Genomic DNA, 27,591 nt, shown 5'->3' on the forward strand with positions numbered 1-27,591 from the left:
ATTCAGCACAGAATAAAAAGAAAATGAGCAAAGTAAAACATGTTACACAGATGCATATAAAACTACACATGAGTGGCGGGTTGTTGCTGGATTAACCAGTGGTAAAAGTGGTACTTAGAAGTGTTCAGCAAATTTTGTCCATGTTAACGAAGGGTATTTTGCAGAATGAGACTTTTACAGTTTCCACTTGAAGCTGCTCTGATGGATCTACTACAGCTCTGTAGTCACAAAGGCTGAGGAACAAGTCCCATTTAAACATTTAAACAGGAGTTTAAGCCCAAGCACTTAAAGCAATTTGTGTTACAGGGCTGATGTGTGCTAGACTAGAGTCATGGTTGAAAGCATTTCTTAGTCCTGTAGGCAGTTCACTTATCAGTTCACTGAACAGTAAGAGGTGACCGTTATGTAAGCAGTGACATCACTTGAAATGTCAGTTGAAGTCTAAACATTGGTTGGTGCAGTTCTAATGTCAGTGGAGTAAAACTGTAAAACATTTCCTTTTGAGAATAGTAGAAATAGTGTGTATTCATGTGAGCTCATACTGTATACAGTACACATCCTGAACTCTTTACCATCCTCTGTTTTAGGCTAACAGCTGGTACAGTCTGGTCCTCTGTGAGAACTTCCTCCAGCAGCTCCTGTCAGGCCTCGATGGAGATGACGTTCCCAGACAGCAGCAGCAGCAGCAGCAGCGGAGGAGGAACTGGGGTACGATCCCTGCGTGGAGGCACAAGCTGTCCACCTTCCTGAAGAAGAATCCCCCTCCAGACATGGAGGAGCTGCTTCATCTGGGTCATCTGTCTAATGTCATCCCAGACGATGAGGTCCAGCAGGCGGGCAAGCAGATGTCTCAGCGGTGAGAGAGCTGAATAAATCTGATCCTGGCTCTTTGTTCTGCCATAAGTTACCTTTTTAAGCACCTTGTTTTAAACAGATGGTGAATCTAGAAATATGCTGCGTTCTTTATGTATTCATTACTGTGCTCAGTGGATTCCAACCTGAGGGTCAGGATAGTTCTTCTGAGGACTAATCTGATGGGGCACAAGATGATTAAAAGGATATGAAAGAAAAACACTTTTTACACAAAATGACGCTAATGTTTTACGCTTTTCTACTTTCTATTTTATTCTTGTGAAATATTGAATACTTCAGAAGTCCATCAATCCTTCAGATGGAATGATCTAAGAGCGGAACTGACATCCACACTGAAGTTATAACCTGTGATGAGCAATGCAAGCTCAGTCACTGTCAAGCTTTCATCCCTATTTATATAACCGCTCTATGATGTCGATCTTGGAAATTCAGTGAATATTCTTGAAACTGCTAGTTTACTTTTGAAGAAAACGCACTAAATCGTGATCTATGGGTCAGTGACAAGTAAAGGTTGGCAAGATTAGAAATTCAAACATTGTTAAAACTAGTTTTAAAAGCAGCATCAGGTTTGTTAAAATGTACATTTAGTATTTTTGTTTGTTTTATATCATTTAAAATGACATTCGCACCATTTTTTTTACCAAAAGTGAGACTGGATGCTTCTGAAAATGTCAAATGGTGTAACCACAAAAGAATGATAAATATTACCTATTTTATCACCTACAGTGTATTTAAGTGGACTTATACTAATAATTATTTCATTTAAAAAATGTGATGGTTCCTGATCTCCATGATTCCCCAGATTAAATGTAATATTTAGAACAATTGTATTCCATTACCTTTATTTAATATAAAAGTTATAATGTAAGATCATGACAAACTAGTTGATATGGTGTTTTATTGACAATTTACTGTTTTTAAGCAAGTTGAATTATTTGGTACAAAGTTTTTATGGTTACACCACTTAGACATTTTTGCCATAATCCTCATATATCCAAATATATTCTCTCAAAATGGATTAAAAGCAGTAATTTGATGCTGGGTCAATAAAAAAGAATGTGTGCAAGTTATTCATATGTTTATTTTCACATTTGAACCCTTTAAATTCGACACAAAAAAACATTAATGTGGCTCTATGAAGTTAGATGTACGTACCATAATACAAGATTTTGACCTGTAAACACATTCCTATCCCTCTCTTAATACCTACATAATTGACACTAATCTTTCTTGTATTGACCAGATGCATGACCCTGAGGAAACTGCTCATATCTTCAGGACCTGTGGCTGTCGGTCACCTCCAGCTGGCCTTACAGTGGCAGTACGAGTTGTTGCGGAGCAGCCAGAGCAGAGCAGCTCCGGGTGATAAAGATCTAACTTCAGAGTGTAATCTCACTAAATGTGAAACAGCTAGGGAGGCGACCCACGTCCTCCGAACGTCTCCTTCCTCGGCGGTTTCCGGGATGGTGTCAGCTGAGGGTAAACCTCCCTCTCTCAGCTCATTCGACTCAGGCTTCGACGGAGTGGGGAGCAGCCAGCTTGGGGAGTCTTGGGGAGGGAGGGAAGGAGTGGAAGGGGTCTCCAGATCAGCCGGGAGCAGGGAGTCGGCGAGGCCTTCCATGAGCCGGCCGGAAATCCACAAAGGAAACGTCTCCAGCGTCTCAGATTCCGAAGACCACGTAGAGGAGTTTGACTTGGGCTCTGTGGGAAACTCCTCCAGGGCCAGCATCCAGATTATCCCTAAAGTAACGGTGGATTCCCTCAACTTTGAGATCAAAGTGAAGCGGTCAGCTGCGCTCCCCAGTAATCCGTGGCTTAGCCTGCCGGTGGATGATCTGGAAAACTCGTACACGGTCACCATCACGCAGAACCCCACGCCGCAGAAGAGAGACCTACAGTTCAGCGCTAATGCCAGCCACGCCACTAACGCCAACGGGTGTCGAGATCAGCCCACGCAGACGGAGGCGCGGAGCGGCACGCGGCCCAGCAGGGACCGGATCCTACATTCACAAAGCGGTTTAGAGGATGCTGAACTGAGTCCCATTCGCAGCGTCCTCTCCAGCACTATCACAGATGGAAGAGGTGAAAGGTTGGGATGCACCACAGAGGGGATTCCTACTCTTCTCTGGGATTCTTATGACCTCCACGAGCAGAATCAAGACACTGTTGATGGGTAATGCTTTTTCTTCAGAGTCTGGATTCAGTGCTCAAAGTCAAACTGAAAGCAAGTCTATAATTTCTGACTTGATAATGTCAAATGTTAATATAGTTCAATGTCACAAATTCACACTCACACTATCCTTAGACCCTTAATTCTAATTCTAAGGAAAATTTCCCATAAGAAACCCTTTTAAACATTTGACTTGTAGATTTAAGTGGATTTTTAAAAAGTATGGATGGTAGTGAAAATGTATTCTTTTATGCACTAATCATGTCCTTTTCTATCTGTCCAGTGTGGCTGATGACCCTCTGAAGGATTGGGATCTAAAGGAGCAGGAGGGGTTAAATGAGGTGGAGAAGATCCTGGACAGGGCTGATGAAATACTGGAGGTAAGACATGCACCATATGAGTGAGGAGAGGGAATGATTGCTGCCATGTAAAGCCTGCAACCAGTCATCAGATTCACTGCATTATGTAGATTCAGGATTAATACATTTAGTTTGTAAAATGTCAAGGGTGCTATTTATATACAGCAAATGTGACTTCAGGATTAAAGACATCACTGTCAGATATATGAGCTTTGTAGTAGCTTTTAGTGCTTCTTGTATGCTGTTGGATCCAGATGCTGCAGATGTTATATTAAGCTGTGTCTGTCTCTTGCTGTGCAGGAAGAGGAGAATGTTCTGGCTCAGGAGGCAGTGCTGGATGCTCTGCTGAGGACAGAGGACAGAAACAGTCACTGGCCAGCGTGGGACTGTGAGGACCAGCTCGCTGTGGTATGAACACAAATGTTATTTCCCAGAGATGGTATTTTTTTCTCTGAAGGTGTTGGATTAGCTCTGAAAATAAAAAAAATGCAAAATAATAAACGAATGACTGAAACTACCAAGCTGGACACTCACCTACCTAACCGTGGAGGCTGTTTTAGATGAAGAGTAAAGAGCAACAACCACTGCAGACAGTACCGGCACCAATACATCCGATTACCTGTTTTATATTAAAGATGATGTAATTATAAATGATCCAATTTATCCAAGACAAGCCCCCCAAAATGTGTTACATCCCCAAATATAAAAATAAAGGAGATGAGAGAATAACAATGTTACCCAGGGAAAACCAGAACAAGGTAAACAGAGTAGGATTAACACAAAACTGTGTTTTTATTGAACAAATAAGGATCACAATAAGTTCAATGAAAAACTGCTAATGTAAAAAACATAAAGCAGGTGAGAAAAACCCACCCACTCCACCCACAACAGTCTTTTTCACTTAGTTTTTTTGGCGCAGTAAAAAAGGCGGATACAATCAAAGTGAAGAAAAAGTGCAAACCAATTAAATAAAAGACAGACAGTAGGCAAAACACTGGGCCTGAAAGATGTGGACAAGACAGTACAGACAACACAAAAATTAAAAAAAATACATTAAAGAAAAAAATGAACCAAAAGAAAAGTTAATGAGTTAATATTGTCTGGCAGATGGAAACCAGCAGGAGTCCCTGTGTAAAAGTTTGTTTGTTTTTTTCATGTGATTTGTTCATCATGCTCAGTCTACTTTACTTTTCTTAATATTTTTATGTTTTTATTTTTTTTTATTTTTTTTTAGATGTCATCCAGTGAGTTGGCTGAAGCTGGTGTTCTTGGCCTGGAAGACTACACTGACCCTGTATTATCTGAGAACTTGAGTGAACCCAGATCAGCCGGTCAAACTAAAGCCGGTGAGGATGACGAGCGCTGCGCTGTAACCGCAGCAGCGTTTCACAGCGGGCCGGACCTGCTGGCGGAGCTGAGGAAAGTCCACATCCTGGACGAGCTGATCATGGAGGAGAACCTGAAGATCCACGAGCTCAGACGCAGCGAGGAAACGCTTAAAGACGAACTCTCGGGGAGCGGAGATACGAACGAGCCGCCGGGTAAGAGCAAAGAGAGGGAGGCTTTCCGCTTTCAGCTGGAGAAGGAGAAGAGGGAGGTGGAGAAGCTGGAGAAGAGTTTGGACAAAGAGCGTAAAGTGAAGAAGCACAATGACAGAGCTCGAAAGATCGTTAAATGCTCTATAATGAATAAAGCTAGGAGTGAAAATAAGGAGGACCGAGCGCTCTGTGATGAGCTTTTATCAGGTATTAATAACAGATCACAGAACATGCATTCAACAGCGCTGATCCAGCATGATTTTCAAGCTCAGGATACATGTAGGACTGAAAGTGTTCAAGATGAATTAAGGCTTCAAGTTGCTGAAGAGGACACACCCAAAGATTTGGATCAACTTCCAGATTTCCAACACCAAGAGCTTAACTGCTCCGAATCTGATTCATCTGTATTTACCAGAACTGCCTTAAATAGTGACTGTGAAATAAAGGAAGAGGTGGGAATGAAAGAATCTGCTGAAAACGCCAGCGTATGCAAACCAGAAGCTTCTTTAACGGCTGAAACGAGGCCGGACGATGGAGCGTTTGACCCAGGTGGAGAATCACAGCTTCCTCCTGAGCCCGAGCCAAGAAATCTTCCTCTTCCTGCGAACGATGACCTCGTGGAACATGAAGCGCCTCATTCCTCAGAAGGGATGAATTCAACTCCGCTCTCAGTCGCTCAGGATCTCGCTTCGGTGCAACTCGATCTACAAGTTAACCCGCCGGACGCTGCGCCAGAGAACACGACTCCGGCCGTCAGTCACGACCCGGTGCTCAATCCAAACGTGAAGGAACACAGTAACAATAACAACAATAACCACGCGCTGAAAGAGGAGTCGTTACATCACTGTGACTCTTCTGAATTGACCGCTGAGGATGAAGAGGATGAAGAGGATGCATCAGTGGAACCTGTACACACAGAAATCCAGACTTCCTCTCATGCAGATGAGCGTGCACATCAGCAGTCACCCCTCCAGCTGCCTACTGACCTGCCTCTGGAGTTTGACCCGGGTGGTAAAGATGAGCAGAGGGAAGACCTGGCTCATGGTGTTCAGAGCTATGAGGTCATGAGGGTCTCAGGCTCTGGCTCTGGCTCACCAGGGATCCAGACCCAGCCTGACACCAACATGAGAGAGGTATCTCCTTTCATCCATGGAGTCAACTCCTTATTATAAGTTTGCACCCTGACAGATGCAATTAGTATCAATAAGCAGAATATTGCTTCTCAGACATCTTGTTATATTCAGCACACACTTTTCAGGGCTATAAATATATCTGAAGTCGCAATTAATTTAAAAAAAAATTTGGGGCAAATACTGATATTAGGGTATAAACATTTTTAGATATCGGCTGATAATCTTATACATATATGAACATACTTTTTTCGCAAAGTGGTTATCAAACACTTGGGATAAAGATATGTAATGGAGGCTGTGATATTTTACAGTTTAACTATATTAAACTTTATTGTAAAATGACATCAGGGCTTGGATCAATTTTACAGTAAATTCCAATAAATATTAAAACGCATATAACAAAAAAAACATAACAAAAAAGATGGGTATGAATATATTAAACTTGATTTAAGATCAACTATACATAAAATGCCTATATAACTTAAATAGAAAATATCGGTGCATATCGGACAACATATATGCCAATACCGATGTATCTGTGATAGGCCAATATTGACTGACCGGTATATCGGTCTGGCTCTACTCATCATACCTGTTAATCTCTCCTCATAAACATGTTTAGAGTGTTCTTCAGTGTCACAGTAATCCAGTGATAGTTGTATATGTAGATGCAAACAGGAAGTGCTAATAGTTCATTCAGCAGAACTTTTCATGCTGCATATCTGCCACAACACAGGTTAAATATAAAGGGCTCAGGTGTAACCCACAGCTGGCTCACACTGACTCCATTACTTCCTGCCTTCATCCCCCCAAAGTATTGTGGGATCTGTAGTTCCAAAATGTAGAACTAGATTATCCCTAGTTAAAGACACAGAATAACATTAGGAGTGATGAGGTCATTCATATTTTTTATAGTTTGACAGTTTCAATTGTTTTGACAATACTAAGGTTCAGAAAACATCAACATGGTTTTTATATTGGTGGAACATTGACACTCATATACACATGTAGTCACTGTGTTGAAAACCTGTGGACATACTTGTGTAGTGACTCTGCTAGAAGCCTGTAAATAAAGAGATTAAAACACAGTAAAAAAGCAGAGTTCAACGTTTTAGTGTTGCTCAGTGCGGATTATCTTCACCACTGTTGTTGTTCATGTGATTTAAATGGATTTATGATTTTTGCAGATGACAAATTTTAAAACCCCCATAGTCCTGGACACAGGGTCCGGTCTGATGAAAGCAGGATTCGCAGATCAAGACCTCCCTAACATTATATTCCCAACAATTATCGGGCAGCCGAAATATGAGGTAAGAAAACAGAACAGAAGTAACAGTAATGTTCCTTTGCTTTGTTTCCTACCTGCTGCTGCTGTTATTAAAAGCTTTGTCTTCACAGGAAATAATGAATGGTAACATTGAGAGGGAGACCTACATTGGTCATGAAGCCCAACACATGAGAGGGGTCCTGACTCTGAAGCATCCCATAAAGAACGGGGTCATTCGTAACTGGGATGATATGGAAAAGGTAAAATGATAATGTTGAGATTTATGTATTCATGTATTATTTCATTCCTCTGGGATGTTATGGGAATTGAAATCATTATTGGGTATTGGGGTGATCATAGTGTCATGCTACCTGAATATTATTTGAACAATCAGTCAGTTTCAGTTTTTTCTTTTCGGTTTCAGATTTGGCATTACACATTCCAGCAGCTGTGCGTGGAACCAGAGGATCACCCCGTGCTGCTGACGGAGGCTGCCATGAACCCCCTGGAGAACCGGCAGCGCATGGTGGAGATCATGTTCGAGAGCTTCTGCGTTCCTTTCACCTACGTGGCCATGCAGGCGGTGCTGGCTCTCTACGCAGCAGGAAGATGCACTGGTAATACGGTCGTCATGATATGTATATTTATGCTTCTCACTACCGATCACTCTGATTACTTATGACTCATTTTTCTAACTTTTTCCTCATAGGTGTGGTGTTTGACTCTGGAGATGGAGTGAGTCACAGTGTGCCTGTGTTTGAGGGATACTGTCTACCTCATGCAGTGCAGCGCTTCCCTCTGGCTGGACTAGATGTTACCATGCATCTGAAAAGGGTACTGAGAAACACATCTGCTCTTCTTCTGCACACAGGTTATAGACAGTGATGAACAATGAATTAACTCTTAATATCAGGCTTTTTACTCCTCTGTGCCACAGAGCTCCATTGTTCAAAAACAACACAATTTAAAAACACATCAATGAGCCACACTGTTGCACTAGAACTAGATTGCTCAGGTTTTTAAGTCATTACTGAAGCTTTTTAAAAAGTGAAAGCACAAATTTGTAAGCTGTCTTTATAGACACATTGCTGTGTTTTTGTGGTCTTTTATTTAATGAGAATGGTTGACAATGAATACCAAGCTTATTCTAAAGTGAGTTTTTAGGCACTGTTGCACAATTGAAGGAATTTAGAGTTACTTGTCCTTTGGGAACCTTTCACAGTGAGGATTAGTTTATCTTTTCTTAAGCCAGACCGATATATCAGTTGTATCGCAGATATATTGGTATCAGTGAATATGTTGTCTAATATGCATCAATTTAAAAAAAAAAAAATATATATATATATATATAGGCAACATTTTATATATATTTGATCCTTTTTCTTGATTCAAGTTTAATTTATTCATACATGTTTTTTTGTTGTTGTGTTTTATTATTTATAGGAATTTATAATGATTAAATTCCCAGTGTAGTTTACTAGTAGTAAAGTTTATAGTTAAACTGTAAAATATCACAGCCTCCTTTGTCAGTGTTTGATAACCACATTGCAAAAAAAATGTGCATTTTATGTATTCTAAACATATATATTATATATTCTGCATGTATAAGATTATCAGCCAATATTTCGATATCAGTGTTTTTTTACTCCGTAATATCGGTATCGGCACCAGCCACAAAAATCCAGTATCAGTTGGGCTCTGATCTTTTGTTTTGAATAGTGAGGACATGCTGGCAAATACAACATCCTGTGTGTTAAAATATTCACATTATGTGGTAAAGAAACTTTTAGGTTAATTGTCTGTAGGTTACAGGTCACTCTAGGTCCCCTCAGAGCTAATAAGAGAACATTTTTGACCCCATATTGTTGTTCTTCCAGCTGCTGCAGGATCAGGGAGTGTCCATGCGCACCACAGCAGAGATGGAGATAGTGAGGGAGATGAAGGAGAGGTGCTGCTGCGTAGCTCCAGACTACACAGCTGAGCTGAGTCAGGGGGGGCCGTCCTGCAGGGAGATGCATTACACCATGCCAGACGGACAGATCGTCACCCTCAGCACAGAGCGCTTCAGGTAACACTCACATGCTTTACATGGACATTCAATCCACTGAATGAGGCTCATAAAGAACTTCTATATTTCTGCTGGAACTTCAGTGTTTATGTGTTGGCTGTTTAACTGTTAGGAAATGACTTGCTAAATGTTTAACTGTTGGTTTGCCTTTTACTATTAGAAGTTAGAATGACCATAGTAGATTGGGACCAGATTGATAATCTAATAAAGTGACTGGACACATAATTAACTTACATTTGCTTCATTAAAAGTGGTTTTAGAGTGAAAGTACTCTTTAAGTAAAGTGTGTAGCTGAGGTTCCAACAGCAAAGTAATTCAAAGTGATACAATAAAATACATGAAGACAGAATATAAAAGCAACACATGGTGAAATTGAGCATGATTAAAAGTAGCATAAAATGAAGCTAAAATAGAAAAAGACAGATAAAACAAGAGAATAAGAAATTAGAGTGCAGTGTGATACATTAATCCTAAAGTTTGGATTTAATTAAAGGTAGTCACAAACAGGAAAATCAAATCTTTAGAAGTGAGAATTACAGTAAACCTGCAGTTTTTTGGTAGTTTGTTCTGATATGTGGAGTATAAAAACTGAACACTGCTACTCCTGCAGAAAGCAGACTTTGGCAAAACAAATAACCATATCTCTTAAAATGTTGATCTGTTAATTGTAAATATATAATTATGCATGCCAACAACTCTAAAACATGTATTCTGTGAAAGAGAACATCAACATTCAAATAGTAGAGGATAATAAAATAGAGAGAGGTTCTGTCTCGAATATTTATTTTGCAGCGTTTCTCAGTAATGTGTACTGCCAGCTTGATACTGGTAGAACTACTGTAGAGAGGTCTGTTCACCAGGTGTTACACACATGACAGACTACCGACACAGACCTCTGCTTCATCCAGGGCTCCTGAGATCCTGTTTAAACCCGAGCTGATTGGACGGGACCACTACGGGATGCACGAGAGCGTCTTCAAGTCAATCCTCAGCTCAGACATTGACCTGCGGCGCTGCTTCCTGGGAAACATCGTGCTCTCAGGTAACAGTTGGTTTCTGTTACAGCTGTTTACACAACCGAGACGAACTCCAGCTGTGCTACTAAAATCAAAAGCACACGCACATTTTTTTATTTTTTTTGTTCCAGTTAAGCTGATCTCTAATATGAGTTTTTTTTTTCCATCTCTCCCTGGGAGCGAAGGTGGGAACACTCTGCTGGCCGGCCTCCCCGACCGACTCCAGGCTGAAATCAGAAGCATGGTGCAGGTGGACATGAGGGAGAGCGTCCGCGTCACCAGCCCCAAAGACAGAGACTTCTCGGTGTGGAGCGGCGGAGCGGTGCTGGCCAACCTGCCCACCTTCGGCTCGGCGTGGATCAGCCAGGAGGAGTACGAGGAGTTCGGACCGCAGATCGTCTTCAGGAAATGCTTCTGAGACGGACCGCTGTGTAACGTATGACGTATGAGTTTGATGTCACAAAGTGCAATATACACACAGATCTACAGTGCCATGGATTGATCTGAGCCATTATAACCCTTTTTTTTAATATATATGTCTGTCTATTATTATGTATTATATTTTTCCGTGGAGTCTATTTAATCCTCGCCATCAGTCTGGATCTTGACCGTGGAGCTCTTACTTGACACCAGCAGGCTTCCGTTAACCTGCTGCTTACTTTATGCCTTATTTATCGAGATCCAGTTACAAGGCGAGGATGAAACTGGTGTTAATGTCGTCAACTTCCTGTCAGTCGACGTTATAATCGTCCCTCAAGAACCTATAAGCTGTGTCCTCTCACTATGAGAATGTATTAATATATAAGTGTTAATATATATGAATGTTTGTGGGTAAGGGGACTTAAATTGAAGCTGGCCTTTAATTGAAATCTGCCAATTTTTTTCTTTCCAGAAAAAGCAATTGAGCGACACATAGAAGACACTCAATGTGCTGACTCCAAATATATATATATATATATATATTTATCTAATATCAAATGAATAATTAATAACTATGAATGAACTTGTTTGACATGGTGAAAGTTGCATTCATATTGAAGAGGGATCAGTGCAGCTGTGCAGTGTTCACAACTAGAATCTGTTTAATGAAGGCCTCATAAAAAATGACTTCTAAATATTAGGGCTTAATATCTCATTATTTTTTTTGGTTGAAATAGTCAGTTTTTTATTTATAATGTTATGAGTCCAATTTTAGTAATTTCATAACATTTTTGACTTTTTTTGGGTCATAACATTATAATTTTTTACTCGGTTACCCTTAAAAAAAAAAAAAGGTAAGATTTTTTTCCCTCCTCACAACAATTACAACTTTTTAATAAAATCAAGTTGTTTTTTTACTTTTTTTTTGCGTCATATTTTGACTCCCATATAAAAGAAAAAAAATCATTATACATGAACAAGTTGTTTGCTTTTGCTGCAGTAATGTGAACTAGAGGAGAAAAATGAGGCTATGTCGTTCCTGAGTCATTTATTCCCACATGTTGAATCTCCACCTGAGCTGATTTGTGGTCAGTGAAGGTTTGTATGAATCTGGTTATGATGATGATGATGAAGTATGTAAAGTACAGTACTGGTCCAGTAATGCCTATCACTTAAATTCAGTCTGTTGAACAAACGGATGATAAATGCTGCTGCAGGTACAGTGTTTTGTATATTGTATAAAGTTTAAATTGTGTCATTATTTTCTATGTGAGTGCAGTGATTCTTTTGTTTTTCTGAAAAATTTGCTTGTACGGATTCAACACTTGCACAGTAGACTTGTGAAAGGTGTTCCGATGGTGCCAAAACTGCTGCATTTATCCTGTAACCATGAAATCTGACAAACCCCTTCATCAACCCTGTGGATGTGTACATAGTCTTTATGTTAAATTATGTTGTTGCATGGAACGTAGTTTCACCTTCTGCATGTTTTTTTTGTAATTTTGGTGTGTGTGTGTGTGTGTGTGAACTATTCCTCCTTAAAGGCATGGGGTTGTCATGTGACCTGAAAGCTCAGTTCTTAGTGGAAATCAGAATGTGGGGAAACTACAATGTGAGTCTTATGTAAGGGCAGAAATCAGCTGTTCAGCCTGCCTTGTGTTTCCAGGCTGTAGTTAGTGGAACCTCCTCTAAATGTACTGTATCAGTCTGGACTGAGTCTAGCAACTGTTCACCTAAACCATTCCATTTATGTCCTGTCTGATTTTTATAATAAATATTTTAATCCTCATGTTTTCATCTCTTTGTTTCAGAAGTTGCAGAGTTAATGCACATACACTTCATTAAGTATATCCACTTTCATACATGACATGAACACATTCTCTAGCTCGTCTTAGCAGGAAATAATCATTGTAATCACTAACTGAGCTCCACATTTAATGCAATAGACTAAAGTAAGCCCACCGAGCCAAAGCTGTTCAGTTCCAACTGCGCAGTAGCTACTTTGAGAACACATGTAGGTTTATGAAAGTGTATTCATGACCTCGGGAACGGTATTTTTTGAAGGGAAAAAAAGGAGGAAGTCTTTAAAAGTCAAGGGCATATTTTCCTCAGGTTTCCAGTTTTCCTTCCAGGCCTCTTTTCAGCTGATGATCCTCTGCTCCCTCCAGTTCCCTCTGGCTGTCTGTCTCACCACTGCCTTCCTGTCACAGCTTTTATTTCCACCAAGAGTAGAGTAGAGTAAAACGTTCCTTTTTGATAAAGCTTATAGTTAGGGGCCGGTCATGCTTGTCTTGGACCAGCTCCTAGTTTATACTGCCATAGGCCTATCTCTTCCTCCCTCCTCTCTCTCTTATCCATTTATATTCATATACTATAAATGTGTTAACTAACCTAAACTTCTTCCCTGGAGTTCTTTATGCTCTCACGTCTCACAGGGGCCCTGGACAGTGCTCTTTTATTGTGATTTAGTGCTATATAAATAAAGATTGACTTATTTAATGTTTAAAAAAACGTCCCACCTGTATATAGACATTGTATATTGTTGTCCAGTTGTTTCTATATGTACTGTATCTATTTGCACTCACTTGCTTGTACATAACAGTGATATCTTTAATCATCTTTGCTTGGCTTGTTGTGCTTGTGTATGTGTCTGAGTCACATGGTACTTGAACATATTATTGAGTCAATGAACTGACTTTGATTCTTATTCTGACTTTCAGTTTACCTCTGAGTATGACTACATCATTTCACTATAAATTATTAGAACCATAAATACTTCTATTATTTTTTAGCATTTATTTTTTATTTGATGTCAATCTCCTAACAATAAGTAAACAGTCAACTTTAAAGATGAAGTCAGTCTGAAACGCATGGAAACAGCATTTAATGTGTATTATATTTATGCTATTTAATTTGAGTTAGTATTTTATTTTTGACTCCTCTTCATTTTAATCAGACAGAGATCAACAGCGCCCTCTAGTGGACACAGCCTATCGGCGCATTTACGTGGTGAGAGTGTTTCTATGGTAACCAGATATCAACACGGTGTCGGTAGACTGCCAATTGACTGTAGCAGTGAAGTGAACACAACGGTAGAAATGTCTCGGGCTCACGCAGAAAACGTGATAAAGAACATAATCAGTGAGATAGTGCGGGAGTGTGCGGGGAGAGGACATGCGGTGACTGACACTCTGGTGGCTTTCATGGTGAGTCATGTAACTGTTCATTATACACACTGTACAGGTATAACGATAAGTTCTTTCTAGATGTCAAACACTCAATTTCAATGATAATAACCTGTCAATCATAAGAAAGAAGAAAACTAGTCATTTTTCAACTTCTATATTCCTCCTCTATGAACATGAGAGCTTTATATGATGTTCTACTTTCTATATGAACTGTTCTCAGGTGAAAGCTGTGGTTCTCGACCCAAGAAATGGTTTCAATGTTGACCGAACACTGACCAAACAGGATGTCCAGAAACTAGAAGAGGTGAGTTCATATTCTGTATAACTCCACCAAGAACTCCATATTATACTATTATATTACTTATAATGAATATTTAATGATGAAATAGAGTTAGATGATACACTGAGAGCTGTTAAGATGAGATAAGATGAGTCTTTATTGATTCCCATCAACATCAAAGCTTCTCCACACTGGGATCAAATTCTGATAGAAATATGCTAAATTCTGTATTTAATTATTTATCATATTGAGTCAAAAACATTACTGGAGTAAGCCTATGAAGAGAAATCATTTGAATTACAGAAAGTGTAGTTACAGCCATGCTTAAAGCAACACTGTGTGACACTGAGCCTCACATCTGTCTCTTCCTCTGTTCTGTTTCTTTCAGCTGTGTCTGGATAAACTGACAGAAAAGTGCAGCCCGTCCCTCGACACCATCAAGATGCAAGTGTATTTTGATATCAATTACACCTCCCGACGTAAGTGATATAAAATGTAATTCATACTAATGTTTTCTGCTTCTATAATGAGGATTTTGCAGGTTTCTTTTCAGCCTGATATCCACACTGAGTGATATATTTACACTGAAGACACATTTTAAAAAAAATCAGTAATAATATGAGTCTCATGACTGAGCAGGTGCTTTGTGTGTGCAGGTGAGTTCCTGGAGGAAATCCACCGTGTGCTGGAGTCCAGACTGAGCTCAGTGAGCAGAGAGATCACTGACAGCAGGGTGACATCACGGGACCAATTAGACGCCCTGTATCGTAAAATCATCAATTACATCCTGCTGCGCTCAGGCATGGGCTCACCTACTGACTCCAACACTGTGAAAGAGACGACAGGTAACACACACACACTTCCTGGTTCTATAGTCAGGACAGCACTGCAATGTATGGGATGTAAGGTAAAGGGCAGTGCCACCCATTATTACACATCTGTGATCTGTACCTTTCTCTCCTGAAGTATCAATCAAATCAATCAAACTTTATTTATATAGCACCTTACATACAGGCTAGTGTAGTGCAAAGTGCTTTACAGCAGATTGATAAGCTGATAATAAGACAGAACAAGTGACAACATAAAGAAAAGGAATGAAATCAATGAGAGAACAAAAATAAATAAGAAATTAAAAGGCAAAAATTGAGAGCAAGGCACGCAAAAGAAAATAAGGATGATACAAATGTTTAGAAAATTTAAATAAAATGATTTTAAAAAATAAAACATTGATTAAATAAGTAAATTAAGAGAAAGTACAAGAAAAGGTTTATTAAAAGTAAAAAAAAAAATAGGTTAAATAGACAAAAAAAATGTAAAATGTAAATGAGTGGAAAAGTAAAATGAAATTAAAGAGATGAAGTTTAATACAAACTAGACTAAAACTAGCCTAAGAAGAAATTAAAAGACAAAAGAAACATGAATAAAATTGATAAGAAGATCAAACTTATGGAACGATAATAAAATAACATAAAATAAAGTAGAAAGAAATGTTTAAAACATCAAAACAGATACAATAAAATAGAATAAAAACACTATAAACAATTCTTGATCAAAATCCAGAAATATGGAAATGAACCAGTATACTTAATTATGTTTCTGGGCTAAATCATGGGCTGCTCCATGTTAATAAAATGTTGAGAAATTTCACTGCAGTAAAGTTTCCTTTCTAACTGTCCTGTATACTTTTCATATTCATATTCACTAGTATCTGTACAATTGAAGTTGCTTTCTTCCTCTTTGCTTGTATCAGCTGCCCTGCAGAGCATCTTCCCTGCCTCTGAGCTGGGAGCCTTCATGGTGCTCTTAAAGAGGGACAAGGAGCAGCAGCTCAATGAGCTCACCATGATCGTCACAGGAATCAGACTGTTCAACAAAGCCAGCGGCAAAGCAGAAGAAGAGATCCACCTCAATGAACTAAGTACAGTACACCAGCCTAAAAATCATTCTCACGAGTTCATTTTACTCTTTAATTTGTATCTTCATACTACAGCATCAGTCATTATCTGTTCTTCAGTAATGATCGGTTATGGTTTTCCTTCTCCCTGCAGTGCCTCCGGTTCTTCATGAAGCTCTTCCGGTCACCAGTAAAAGCATAGAGGGTGAGCTGAGTGTGTCACAGAGTTTGGTGTGGAAGTACACGGCTCTGCTGGAGAAGCTGACCCAACCCGACCATCAGTCTGCAGAGTGTGATGTCCCGCTGGTGCTGCTCAAACAGGCTCTGTACAACACCAGGCAGCATGAAGCTTTCCTCAAAATATTACAGGTGAGCTAACAGGAGCTGCTTAATGTGTGTGTGTGTGTGTGTGTGTGTGTGTGTGTGTGTGATTCTGTCACAAAGAAGTACCTTCATCCCGTTTAAAATAAATGTTTGAACAGTGTTTTCCTCTTCATCACCAGGCCGATGCTCGTTTATGTGCCAAGCACGTTGACATCCTGCAGACTGAGCTGTCATCACACATGAAGCTGCTGAAAGAAACTGTGAAGGCAAAGTCAGCTGTGCCCACTACTAAAGTTTTTGTAAGTTTTGTCATCATTATCATGTTACTGTTGCTAAAATGTTGAACAATACCCACATATATGGGTCAATGATGTTTTGTGTGTCCATGTGGTTTAGTCAAATTTAAAGGGGTTAACATTTCAAAATAAATATATGAATAACTTGCACACATTCTTTTTTTGTGGACCCAGCATCAAATTACTGCTTTTAATCCATTTTGAGAGAATATATTAGAGGATTATGGTAAAAATGTCTAAGTGGTGTAACCATAAAAACTTTGTACCAAATAATTCAACTTGCTTTAAAAACACTAAATTCTCAATAAAACACCATATCAACTAGTTTGGCATGATCTTATATTATAACTTTTTATATTAAATAAAGGTAATGGAATACAATTGTTCTAAATATTACATTTAATCTGGGGAATCATGGAGATCAGGAAACATTTACATGTTTTAATGAAGTAATTATTAGTATAAGTCCACTTAAATACACTGTAGGTGGATACAATATGTATCATTAGAATTAAAAACAGTAAAGGAATAAGAACAGTTAATGGGTGTAAAAAACAAATAAATATAAATAAAAAATAAATGAGCAGTTTGATCTCAATATAAACTGAAATGTATTTGTCTACTTTGTGCAGAGTCTCAGCACGGGTACAGCTCCCATCTCTTTTTGCAATATTTGTCTTTCTTTCTTTTCTCATACAGTATGTTCTGTCCATCATGGGGCACATTCATCTATATCTGTATGAAATGTGTTGTTTTAAAAAGAACATGTATTGCTTTTAGTGTGTTCCTGTTCTTTCTACATCCTCATTTTTGTCATTTTGCCTCTCGTCTTTTTTTCAGCCGCTCTTCAAGACTCTGTCCCAGCTGTGGTGTGGCCTTCAGGATGAAGCCGAGCTGCTGAAGATCCTCAACAGCATCACTCTCAACCTGCAGCCCTACCTCTCCTCTCAGGCTAAGATCTTTTCTGAAGCTCATTTAAACGGCCTGCTGGATGCGTCCGAGGTGAAGACGGACAAACAGAGAATGAGCGAGTCTCCAGGTGACATCACCAACACTGATTCATATCATCCATGAGTCTTACAATCACAAACTCCTTTGAAGCATTAAATGCAGGTGTCATTATATCTTACAGATGAGCGTATTGATCCAGCTGAGATGAAATCACAGGAGTGGTTCCTCCCTGAAACAACAGCCAGCTTCACTGAGCTGCCGCTGCAGTATAATGGAGTCTGTGGATACACACTCGTTAACACAGATGGGCTTCTACTTCCAGGTAAGAGTTAAGATGCTCTGTGATATCTGACCTGGTATGTAGATGATTGGGTTTGTGTGAGGCACAATATTTAACTCAGCTGAATAGTCCAGTCAAGACACATTGTTTCCTAAAATAGTGTAAACAGGAAGTGTGGAGGAGATCATCAGTCAGCTGACCTGTGCACATATATGAATAATGTTGCTGTGTCTTTGACAGGCTGAGGATCCATTATCTCACTCTATTTAAGCACATGCACACATTATTACAGTTGGGAAGGTTACTTTGGAAATGTAATAGGTTACAGATTACTAGTTACTCTATTTAAAATGTAATAAGTAATGTAACTATTTCAATGACTTCATCAAAGTAATGTAACTTATTACATTTGATGACTTTTCTAATGTTCTAACCAATGTTTTCAGCTGTTAGGGTAAATGTTCCCATTAAGCACCAAAATCTAAGTCCAGCTGTTTTTCATGGATACTGACATGATTTATAAGAGAGATCATTTCTTATAAAGAAGATTTATCTCTCATTGTAAAATGTATTCATTAGTTCATGTAGATTTTAGAATATAAAATAAAGATATTTGATGAAAAAAGTCAAAAGTCTGGCATGAGCTTAATTAGTACTGTGACACCATTTAAGCTCATGTGTGTTCCAAATAACCCCACGTCATGATTTATTTACTAAATATAAAAAATATTGATTTCAAAGAATTAAAAACAGTAATATATGTATTCAGTAACATGTTAAATATTAAAAAATGAGTAAAATCTTAAAGGTGTGACTTCAGATGTAACCTCCTTTGTAATCATCAACATTTTCATCAGTAAAGTGAATTACCGTTACATTTATTTTGTAATTAAATTACATAACGCTGTTACATGTAACTAGTTACTCCCCAACACTGTTTATTATTTATTATTATATATAAGTATTATTATAATCTTACATAGTTGCAGCAGCTCCTTAGAGCATTTAAATGATTATACCTAACTGATGCCTCGATTTCATCCATTAATGTTGCTAAAATAAGATGGAAACATTACTGAACATTACATTAATGAATGAAATTAATGAATAAGTAACTTCTGAGCTTGAAAAAGTGTTATCAAATGACAGGCTTACATATATATACTTCCCACACATGTCTACTTTTTATTTTTTATCTGTTTTTAATATGTCATAATCCCTCCAATCATGTGATTTTTCTCAATATACACAAGAATACTATTCAAAAATGATCCTTAATGCAGGCTGTTGTGTCTTTCTTTGGACTCTTTTAAACCACAAATGTAAAGACATTAATCAGTCTGGTATATTTGGTGTTTCTCTTTCAGGTAATCCACACATCGGAGTGCTGAAACACAACCAGAAGCTTTATGTTTTCAGCTCCAAAGAAGCTGCTTTGAAATTTGCCTCCAGTCCAGATGACTTCATTACAGAGGTAGCAGAGAAAGCCAAACGCTCCCCTGAACTCATCCAACTCCTCAAACTCCACCAGCAGTTTTCCAGCGTCGCTCCGTACTCTGAGGTCAGTCCTCGGTTATAAAGGCCGCCGCTTTTACCAGAGAAGTTGCATTTTTATTTTTGGATACCTATTGTTTAGCAGATGTGTGTGTACAGCCCAGGATAATAACAGTGTGACATACAACAATGCACGAAGCTCTCCTTTCACTTTTACCACAGTTTGGGAGTTGGATCCAAATTTAATTGTCAGCTTGTGGGTTTTTTTTTTTTTTTTTTGCAGATGCAGCCAGGAGAGAGTTTACTGGTGAAGCCCATTACCATGTGTGAGAGCGGCACACAGACAGACATCCACCCGCTGGAGACAAACATCGTCAAGCCATACGAGTGGAACGAATGGGAGCTGCGAAAAAAAGCCATCCAACTGGTAAGATACAGTCAATCGTGAGACGCTTCATATTCCTGTGAGTTAAACCACAGTAATGACAATAATCACATTTATTCTATTTCACAATTCCAGGCTGATCTTCGGACCAAAGTGACGCACTCAACGCAGACGGGACTGAGCCACGTGAGGCGGGAAAACGTCACTCAGACGTGGCCCCCCAGGGACGCCGCCAGCCAGTGTAAGAGAGACGGCGAGAGCAACGTCCCCTTACCTCAGATCTACCTGGCAGGGCTGAGAGGACAAAGAGACGGACCTGTGGTGAAAACAAACCTGACCAGATCTGTGGATGAATAAAAGTAAAGCAGATGTAAACACACGTTATGGTTTTTATTCATTGTGGTACTTGAGAGGAAGTGAAGGAATAAGGAGTCATTTTATACAGTATACATGCACAGGCAGGGGGTGATATGGGAGCTCACTTTTTTTATCGGGGGTGGGGGGGATTTTGGGTAAATTTGCATGTAAGCGTCCCTTTTTTCTTTTTGACATATCTGACACATCTGTATGCTTATTACCAAACAGAGAGATGGGTAATGACAGTTTGGAGAAATGTGAATTAGGGATGAAAAACCTTAATTTATTAATCATATATAAGCAATAGCACAATTTAATACATGATCCATGATGATGAATATACAGTAAAATAGAAATACATGGCAGAAGTAGCATATTGTCAATATTTAAGAGACGCCAAATGTTGTTTGTCACACCATGTATGTATTAAATATTATCTTTTAAGTAAGAAGTGTTTTCTATCATTTTGTGATCCTCTTGACTCGGTTATGTCTCTATCTGATGTCACCTAAAGAAACCATGTGCTTTTTTTTCTTCTTTTTTTTTTTTATGTGAATCCCTCTTAGCTTTATTGGACTCATGTGATTTAGTATTGCACTTTGATAAAGCCAGGTGATTCAAAAGACACAGATTTAAAAGAAATCACTAAATCAAAGCTGCAGAAACCAAGATTTACTACTTCTAGTCCGTAGTGGCATCATCAAGTTTATTTTCTCAGACTTGACAAAGCTTCTCCAGAGCCACAGCAGACATTATACAACTGTTACACCCAGACAAGTAATAGTGACCTGCAGGTTTATATGTGTAAGTTCATGAGTGTTCCTTCATTTGGCAAATCCTCACAAACAAATAGTGTTTATACAGTATGTGTGTGTGTGCAGTGTGGTGTGTGTGTGTGGGCTATTTTAAAGAGAGGCTGTTTCAAATTTAGCTTCTGGCACTGGTGACACAGTTTACTGTAACTTGATAGTGAGACTGCAGGAAGCTGGTTATGAAAGGAGACACTCAGTCACACTGTGAGCACCAGTGTTCATTATTCTAAAACAATATAACATCCTGTCAAGTGAACGAGATGTCGGGTGGAGCAGAGGTGCTGGTGGAGCTGAAACAGAGAGCTGGCTGCTGTATAGATGAAGCCAAAGCAAAGCTGCACAGCCTCAGTAAGGACATATGGAGCTGTCCCGAGCTGGCTTATGAGGAGAGGAAGTCTCATGACAGACTGGTAGCCTTCTTCAGGCAGGAGGAAGGCTGGAAGGTGGACGCTCACTTCAAACTTGACACTGCGTTTCGAGCCACTTGGAGAGCTGAAGGAGGAGGAGGAAGAGGAGGAGGAGGCAGAGGCAGCGAGCCGGGAGACGTGGTCAACGTGGGTTTCCTGTGCGAGTACGACGCCCTGCCTGGTATTGGACACGCATGTGGACACAACCTGATAGCTGAGGTTGGAGCTGCTGCTGCTCTGGGGCTCAAAGATGTGCTGGAGAACATCTGCAGCCTCCCTGTCAGGGTGCAGGTAGGACAGATACACCGCATGTGGAGGAGTTCACATTTTTCTTATGACCAAATTTGGGTCACACACATGATATTGATCTTTGAAAGGCACTGTATGTCTGTTTCCCACATGATTTCCCACTAGTCCTCATATTCAGATATCTCTGAATGAGGTGTAATTGATGTGTCTGCCTTAAAATGTTGCTAACCTCCTGAAAAGCAGTACCTTAGCTTTTACACTGATTTCCTGATTTTAAAAAAAGCTGTTCATTTCAATTCATTTTAATATGGCATGAAACTCAACTTGCAGAGATTTGAAACTTGCTTGAAGGAGTGCAGCAAAGTATCTTCTGACTACTCAAAGCTCTTAGCGACACATGCCAACACTCATCCAGAGGTTACCTTGCAAGCCAATATGCTTATCAGGAAGTTTTGTCCAATTCTCATTCACACACACACACACACACACACACACACACACACACACACACACACACACACACACACACACACACACACACACACACACACACACTCTCACAAACTTGCCAAAGGACACTTCCGCGTACAGGATGGAGGAGCCAAGGATCCAACCACCACCCTCTTGTTAGTATGACTCGGTATAACCTCCTACAATAAACTATAAGTAAACATGAATGTAATGAAAAGGATCATCTTTTCTGTATTAAGGTGAGTGCTATGCAGCAGCTGAACTTCATTCTTTACTCCACAGGTGACGGTGTTGGGGACCCCAGCTGAGGAGGATGGTGGAGGTAAAATTGACATGTTGAGGGAGGGAGCGTTTAAAGGTCTGGATATGGTGTTCATGGCTCACCCATCAAAGGAAGACGCCACTTACCTGCCGTGTGTGGCTGAGCATGAGTAAGCTTTATTAGACTGCACACTCTTCCTGTATGAATATGCATTTCCTGAGTAAAGCATATAGTGTGTGATGTGTTTTTCCAGTGTAACTATAAAGTACCATGGTAAGACGTCTCATGCCTCAGCCTACCCCTGGGAGGGAATCAATGCGTTGGATGCAGCCGTGCTGTGCTACAACAACCTGTCTGTGCTCAGACAACAGATGAAGCCAGACTGGAGAGTTCACGGTGAACCACTGATGCACCTCTATACTCAACATGTTGCTCTGAGGAGTTTAGTAAGCTGTGATTAAACCATGCTGTGTTGGTGCAGGTATCATAAAGCACGGTGGAGAGAAACCAAACATCATCCCCTCCTACACTGAGCTGGAGTACTACCTGAGAACCCCCTCACGAGCTGAACTTCCTGTCCTTAAGGCTAAAGCTGAGATGTGTTTCAGATCAGCTGCTATGGCAACTGGCTGTGAGGTAGGAAAGAACGATGAGGAAGTACACAGCTGCTAATAGAAGTTACCAAAGTCAGACATTTTCATATGTACACATTTTGTATGTAGTCTGTAGTTTGAATAGAGAAAAAAGTGACTTATATAGAAAAATTTGAAAACAAATTATTATTTAAGGGCTTATTTCCCAACTCTACCAAACATTTAACCCTTACATACTGTTCATATTCGGACTCATAATTAATCTCTACACCAATTCATATTCATAAATTCCCCATCAGTCATTAACACATGTTTGATTAATCCTTAATGAAACTGTCAGAGAGTGTATTCTATTAATTTAAGGAGAAATGACATTCACAATCACTATTTTATGATTCAATATAACATTTTCTAAAATATGAAGAATACAACATGTTTGACTGGTGACCTAATTTGTACATTTGCATATATAAAATTGTGTATCAGCTGCACAGAAATAAAAAAAAAAAGATGCATTTTATTTGTAAGTCCAGCTAATGAAAATGTGTAAAGTTGTTTTCACAGCTTTTAAATGTAAAAATGGGTCACATTTGACCCCTGAACAGTATATAAGGGTTAAAAAGTAATCCATACACTAACTCCCTTTCAGGTTGAAGTTCAGTTTGCAAGAAATCAGTTTGACAACATGCTTCGCAACGCTGCGTTAGAGGAGCTGTACGAGAGGAACGGCAAAGCTCTGGGGATGGACTTCACTGTAGATGAAGATGTCTTAAAGAATGAATCAGGTACGTGTACGTGCTTCAGAGTGGTCAGTTTATCACAGAGCAGCTCAGATGAGTTGACGTCAGCTGGTTCCACACGCCCATAAACAGCCATTGGTTCAGTAGTCTTGGTTGCTAAGGTTGTTGCTAAGGTTTTTTCATGCGTTCACGTCGTCCACTCTCAGCTAGAGCTCAGTGTTATCTGAAAGATTTTCAAAGTCATCTCACTTTCAGAGAGTCAGCATGTATGTAGAATTTTTTCAAAATGTTCCATGACTTTAAATACAGAGATGGATAAGTGGTCTCTGCTCTGGTCACTTCTATTTTTCCTCATTATTTCCTGTCTGAGAAGCATTCAACATCACTCTACGTCAAACTCAAGCATCCCACTTCTTACCAACATTACAGTTATGTAATATTATCCAATGTGTGGTCAGTTTGAATCTGTTTTATGTGTCTCTACAGGCTCCACTGACTTTGGTAATGTGACATTTGCTGTTCCTGGGATTCATCCTTACTTCTACATCGGCTCTAATGCTCTGAACCACACTGAAGAATACTGCCATGCTGCTGGTGTGCACACAACTACCTCTACCTCTACTTCAGTATCAAACCCATGCTGATATGTGTTTCTATCTCTGACAGTGTGTGTGTGTGTCTCTGCTGCAGGTGATGACAGAGCTCAGTTCTACACACTGCGGACAGCCAAGGCTCTGGTCATGACGGCTCTGGATGTGCTGCTGCGTCCAGAGCTGCTGCAGAGGGTGAAGCAGGAGTTCACTGAGGCCAAACTGAAGGAGGACAGGAACATGACAGGAGAACACACGGAGCAGTCTGCTAACAGCTGTTAATGCAGGCGGAGGAGCTGCTGAGCTCCCTGCACACTGACTGAACACACTGCAGCCTCAGACAGACTCATTCCTACCAGGCAGTAAATACTCTGCTGCATTTGAGCCCTTTTTCTTACAGTGTTGAAGTTAAATGAAATGAATGTTAGATTATACAGTAGTGTAGAGGTAGGCAGCTGCTGGTGAGAGCAACATTTTATATTAACGGAATTTGTGTTCATTTTGTTGCTGTAAGTTAAACAGTGTTGAAATGGCTCTTTGACTCCCATGCTGAATATGGGAAATCTGTAATGGATTGTTTCATATCTAAAATGAATAACATATTAAAATATTCAAGTCTCAAGTTTTTGCCAGGGGCTTTTTAAAAAGGGTGATTCTCACTTTGTAAAGCTAAATACAATCAGTTTTTATTTTGCAGGTTTAGTGAAAACTCAGTTGACTCGGAGTTGAAGGAAACTCTTCAGTTTTCAGTTTCACAAAGTCAGTTCAGCTTAACACTGTTTAGGTTTTCATACTCCATGGAAATACGTTTCCTGATAATACTACTGTTCTGTACATACTAGCATTCAACTGACACATGTTTCTGTTGATGAACTTATTATTTGAATCAAAGTGTGAGTGAGTTCTCAGTCTTGTAATAAGTGTTTTTGTCTGTAGTTTTATTGTAAACATGCTGTAGATGATCATGGAGGTCTCTACACAGTGATGAGGACATATTCACAACCTCTTCAAACTTTATTCAACTGTTATTACATAGCTAACCCTAACCCTTTTTTTTTTAACCTTTACTTATCCAGGGGTAATTCACTGAGAGCAGTGCTCTCTTTTGCAGGAATGCCCTGTTCAAATCCACACAGTCACACACATTCACACCTGGAAGCTTCCCAGTACTACCAGTCTGATCTGGCGGCCACTGAGCAGCTCCACTGGAGCAGGTGGGTTAAGAGGACCTTGCTCAAGGGCATCTTAGTGGTGGTAATGAGGGAGGGGCAAGTGCTGCTTCTTCACTTTCCCCAACCAGATTAATCCTACCGGTCCAGGGAATTGAATCAGCGACCCTCCGGTCATAAGCTTGCTTCTCTAACCTTTAGGCCACCACTGCCCAAAGCTGCCCCCCCCCCTCCTAGCTTTACATCACTGATATTGTTTTGTTGTGTGCTTTATTTCACTGTTTCATTCAGCTGCTGTCGTCCTCAATGACTCTTACTATGTTCAGTTAAAAGATTAGTTACAACCAGTATTTTTTTAAATTTTTAATGTTTTAAGTTGCAAGGACAGTAAAGAAAAAGAAAGAAAAGAAAAAGACAAGACAAGACAAGACAAAGGAAGCTATGGAAGTATATTGCTGCCACGCCAGAAAAAGAAAAATCAGTATCAGTAAACATCAATTTTAGATCAATAACTCATGTTTTAAAGTGAAAAGTTTATTGTTATAATAATTATTATTATTATCATTATCATTATCTTTATTATCATTATAATTATTATTATAACAATATACTATTTATGTCATTAAAAAATAACTTATATAGTTGTGTATTGTATTCTCATCTGGACTGTAAACTACATGCAGCAGCACAGAAGGAGATAAATAAATAGTATATTGTTATAATGTTGTAATAACATCAAATTAAGATTTTGTTATAACAATAAACGTTTCACGTTGTGAGGTCATGCTGATCTGTTTTTCTTTTTCTGGTGTGGCAGCAATACGTTTCCATAGAAACAGAAAAAGAAACTAGAAAAAGAAAAGACAAACATACAGAGGCGACAACTTCTTCTCCTCTTCCTCCTCCTCCTCATTGTCTCTCAGCCTCATTGAGTGAGCTGTTGTTGCTGCTTGTCTCCGACCTCCTCTACACACTCCTCCTCCTCCTCCTCACAGGACAGCAGATGAAGTTTCTTAAAGTCTTCATGCACCTCCTAAAAACCTCCCCACACATGTTGTTGGCAGCAGGAAGAGGAAGAGAAGAAGTCAATTCTTTGTCTTCAACAGCTGTCAAATTTTTTTTCTCTGTCCTCCTCCGTTTGGTCCTCTCCTCCTCCTCAGGCAAGTCCTCCTCTTCCACGTACACCTCCTTCTCTTCTTCATCCTCCTCCACTTCTTTCTCTCGCTCCTCCTCCTCTGTGTCGCTCTGCGTCTTTGCTGTCGCACCTCTTGAGGGTCCTCCTCCTTCTCCTCACTGGACTCCTCCTCCTCAAAGCCTTCATCTGGTTCCTGTTCATGAAAACACTCATTAAACTTAACATAATAGTTAAACTCCTCCTCCTCCTGCTCCTCTTCCTCGTCCTCGTCGTCCTCCAGCAGTCTTGTCACCACGATCTGGTTGAAGGCGATTGGAGCAGACAGATGTTCCGGGCTGCTGTAAACCTGCAGTTTCAAGAGAAAAGCATCAAAATGATCATTTTCTTGTGTGTATTTGATAGAGAGAAATGGATTTACAGTGTCAAACAGCAGCTGGATTTATAAAGTGTACCTCAGTGAAGTGGTGGGCCACCGAGCAGAGGTACGGCAGCTCCACAGTTGGTTCCTCGTCACCCTGGTCCTCCTGGCACTGCTGGTCTGCATTGGCTTTAGAAACCACAGCAAAAAGTGTGTGTGTGTTGACACTTACAATTAAAATAGCTGGTGTCCTCCTCAGTCCTCAGCTGGGGGATGAATGGAGGCTCTTCGTCCATAAGAAACCTCCAGCAGAGACCTCTAAAAAACGGTTGAGCCTTCAACTCTCCGGCTCCTCTTGGAGAACAAGTGAGACAAACAGATGTTGTAAATCCACACAGAAAAATAGTGAATGCGAAGAAATAACAAGTCTCCTATCAGCTCCCATCCTGTCTCTATCCACGTCTTCATCATTAGTGAATGTGACACTAACCTGTCCCCAGATGTATGTTTGC

General features: G+C 39.8%; 3 protein-coding genes across 5 annotated transcripts; all 3 read left to right on the forward strand.

The window, feature by feature from the left end:
- Positions 1 to 770: 770 nt before the first annotated feature.
- si:ch211-241j12.3 (uncharacterized protein LOC566552 homolog) lies at positions 771 to 10,842 on the forward strand. 3 transcript variants are annotated; one of them, XM_062437001.1, is made up of 9 exons: positions 3,457 to 3,470; positions 5,589 to 5,611; positions 7,286 to 7,383; positions 7,472 to 7,600; positions 7,765 to 7,957; positions 8,050 to 8,174; positions 9,218 to 9,408; positions 10,317 to 10,450; positions 10,610 to 10,842. In XM_062437001.1, exons 1-9 carry the CDS (start codon positions 3,457 to 3,459, stop codon positions 10,840 to 10,842), a joined length of 1,140 nt encoding a protein of 379 aa, XP_062292985.1. The 3 variants fall into 3 exon arrangements, with proteins under 3 accessions (XP_062292984.1, XP_062292985.1, XP_062292986.1); XM_062437000.1 differs by lacking the exons at positions 3,457 to 3,470; positions 5,589 to 5,611 and adding an exon at positions 771 to 792; XM_062437002.1 differs by lacking the exons at positions 3,457 to 3,470; positions 5,589 to 5,611 and adding an exon at positions 6,801 to 6,809 and having other exon boundaries at positions 7,261 to 7,383.
- Positions 10,843 to 13,942: 3,100 nt separating this feature from the next.
- cfap206 (cilia and flagella associated protein 206) lies at positions 13,943 to 20,293 on the forward strand. Its single transcript, XM_062437573.1, has 12 exons — positions 13,943 to 14,050; positions 14,253 to 14,336; positions 14,701 to 14,791; positions 14,969 to 15,157; positions 16,063 to 16,230; positions 16,361 to 16,575; positions 16,710 to 16,829; positions 17,667 to 17,865; positions 17,959 to 18,099; positions 19,425 to 19,618; positions 19,835 to 19,978; positions 20,072 to 20,293. Exons 1-12 carry the CDS (start codon positions 13,943 to 13,945, stop codon positions 20,291 to 20,293), a joined length of 1,875 nt encoding a protein of 624 aa, XP_062293557.1.
- Positions 20,294 to 21,365: 1,072 nt separating this feature from the next.
- On the forward strand, positions 21,366 to 25,059 carry LOC133997834 (xaa-Arg dipeptidase-like). Its single transcript, XM_062437549.1, has 7 exons — positions 21,366 to 21,803; positions 22,515 to 22,663; positions 22,748 to 22,890; positions 22,976 to 23,130; positions 23,737 to 23,872; positions 24,314 to 24,421; positions 24,518 to 25,059. The coding sequence occupies exons 1-7, from the start codon at positions 21,366 to 21,368 to the stop codon at positions 24,697 to 24,699; spliced, it is 1,311 nt and encodes a 436-aa protein (XP_062293533.1). The 3' UTR covers positions 24,700 to 25,059.
- Positions 25,060 to 27,591: the final 2,532 nt, after the last annotated feature.

This window comes from Scomber scombrus, chromosome 17 (assembly GCF_963691925.1).
Source record: "Scomber scombrus chromosome 17, fScoSco1.1, whole genome shotgun sequence".
NCBI classification, from domain to species: domain Eukaryota; kingdom Metazoa; phylum Chordata; class Actinopteri; order Scombriformes; family Scombridae; genus Scomber; species Scomber scombrus.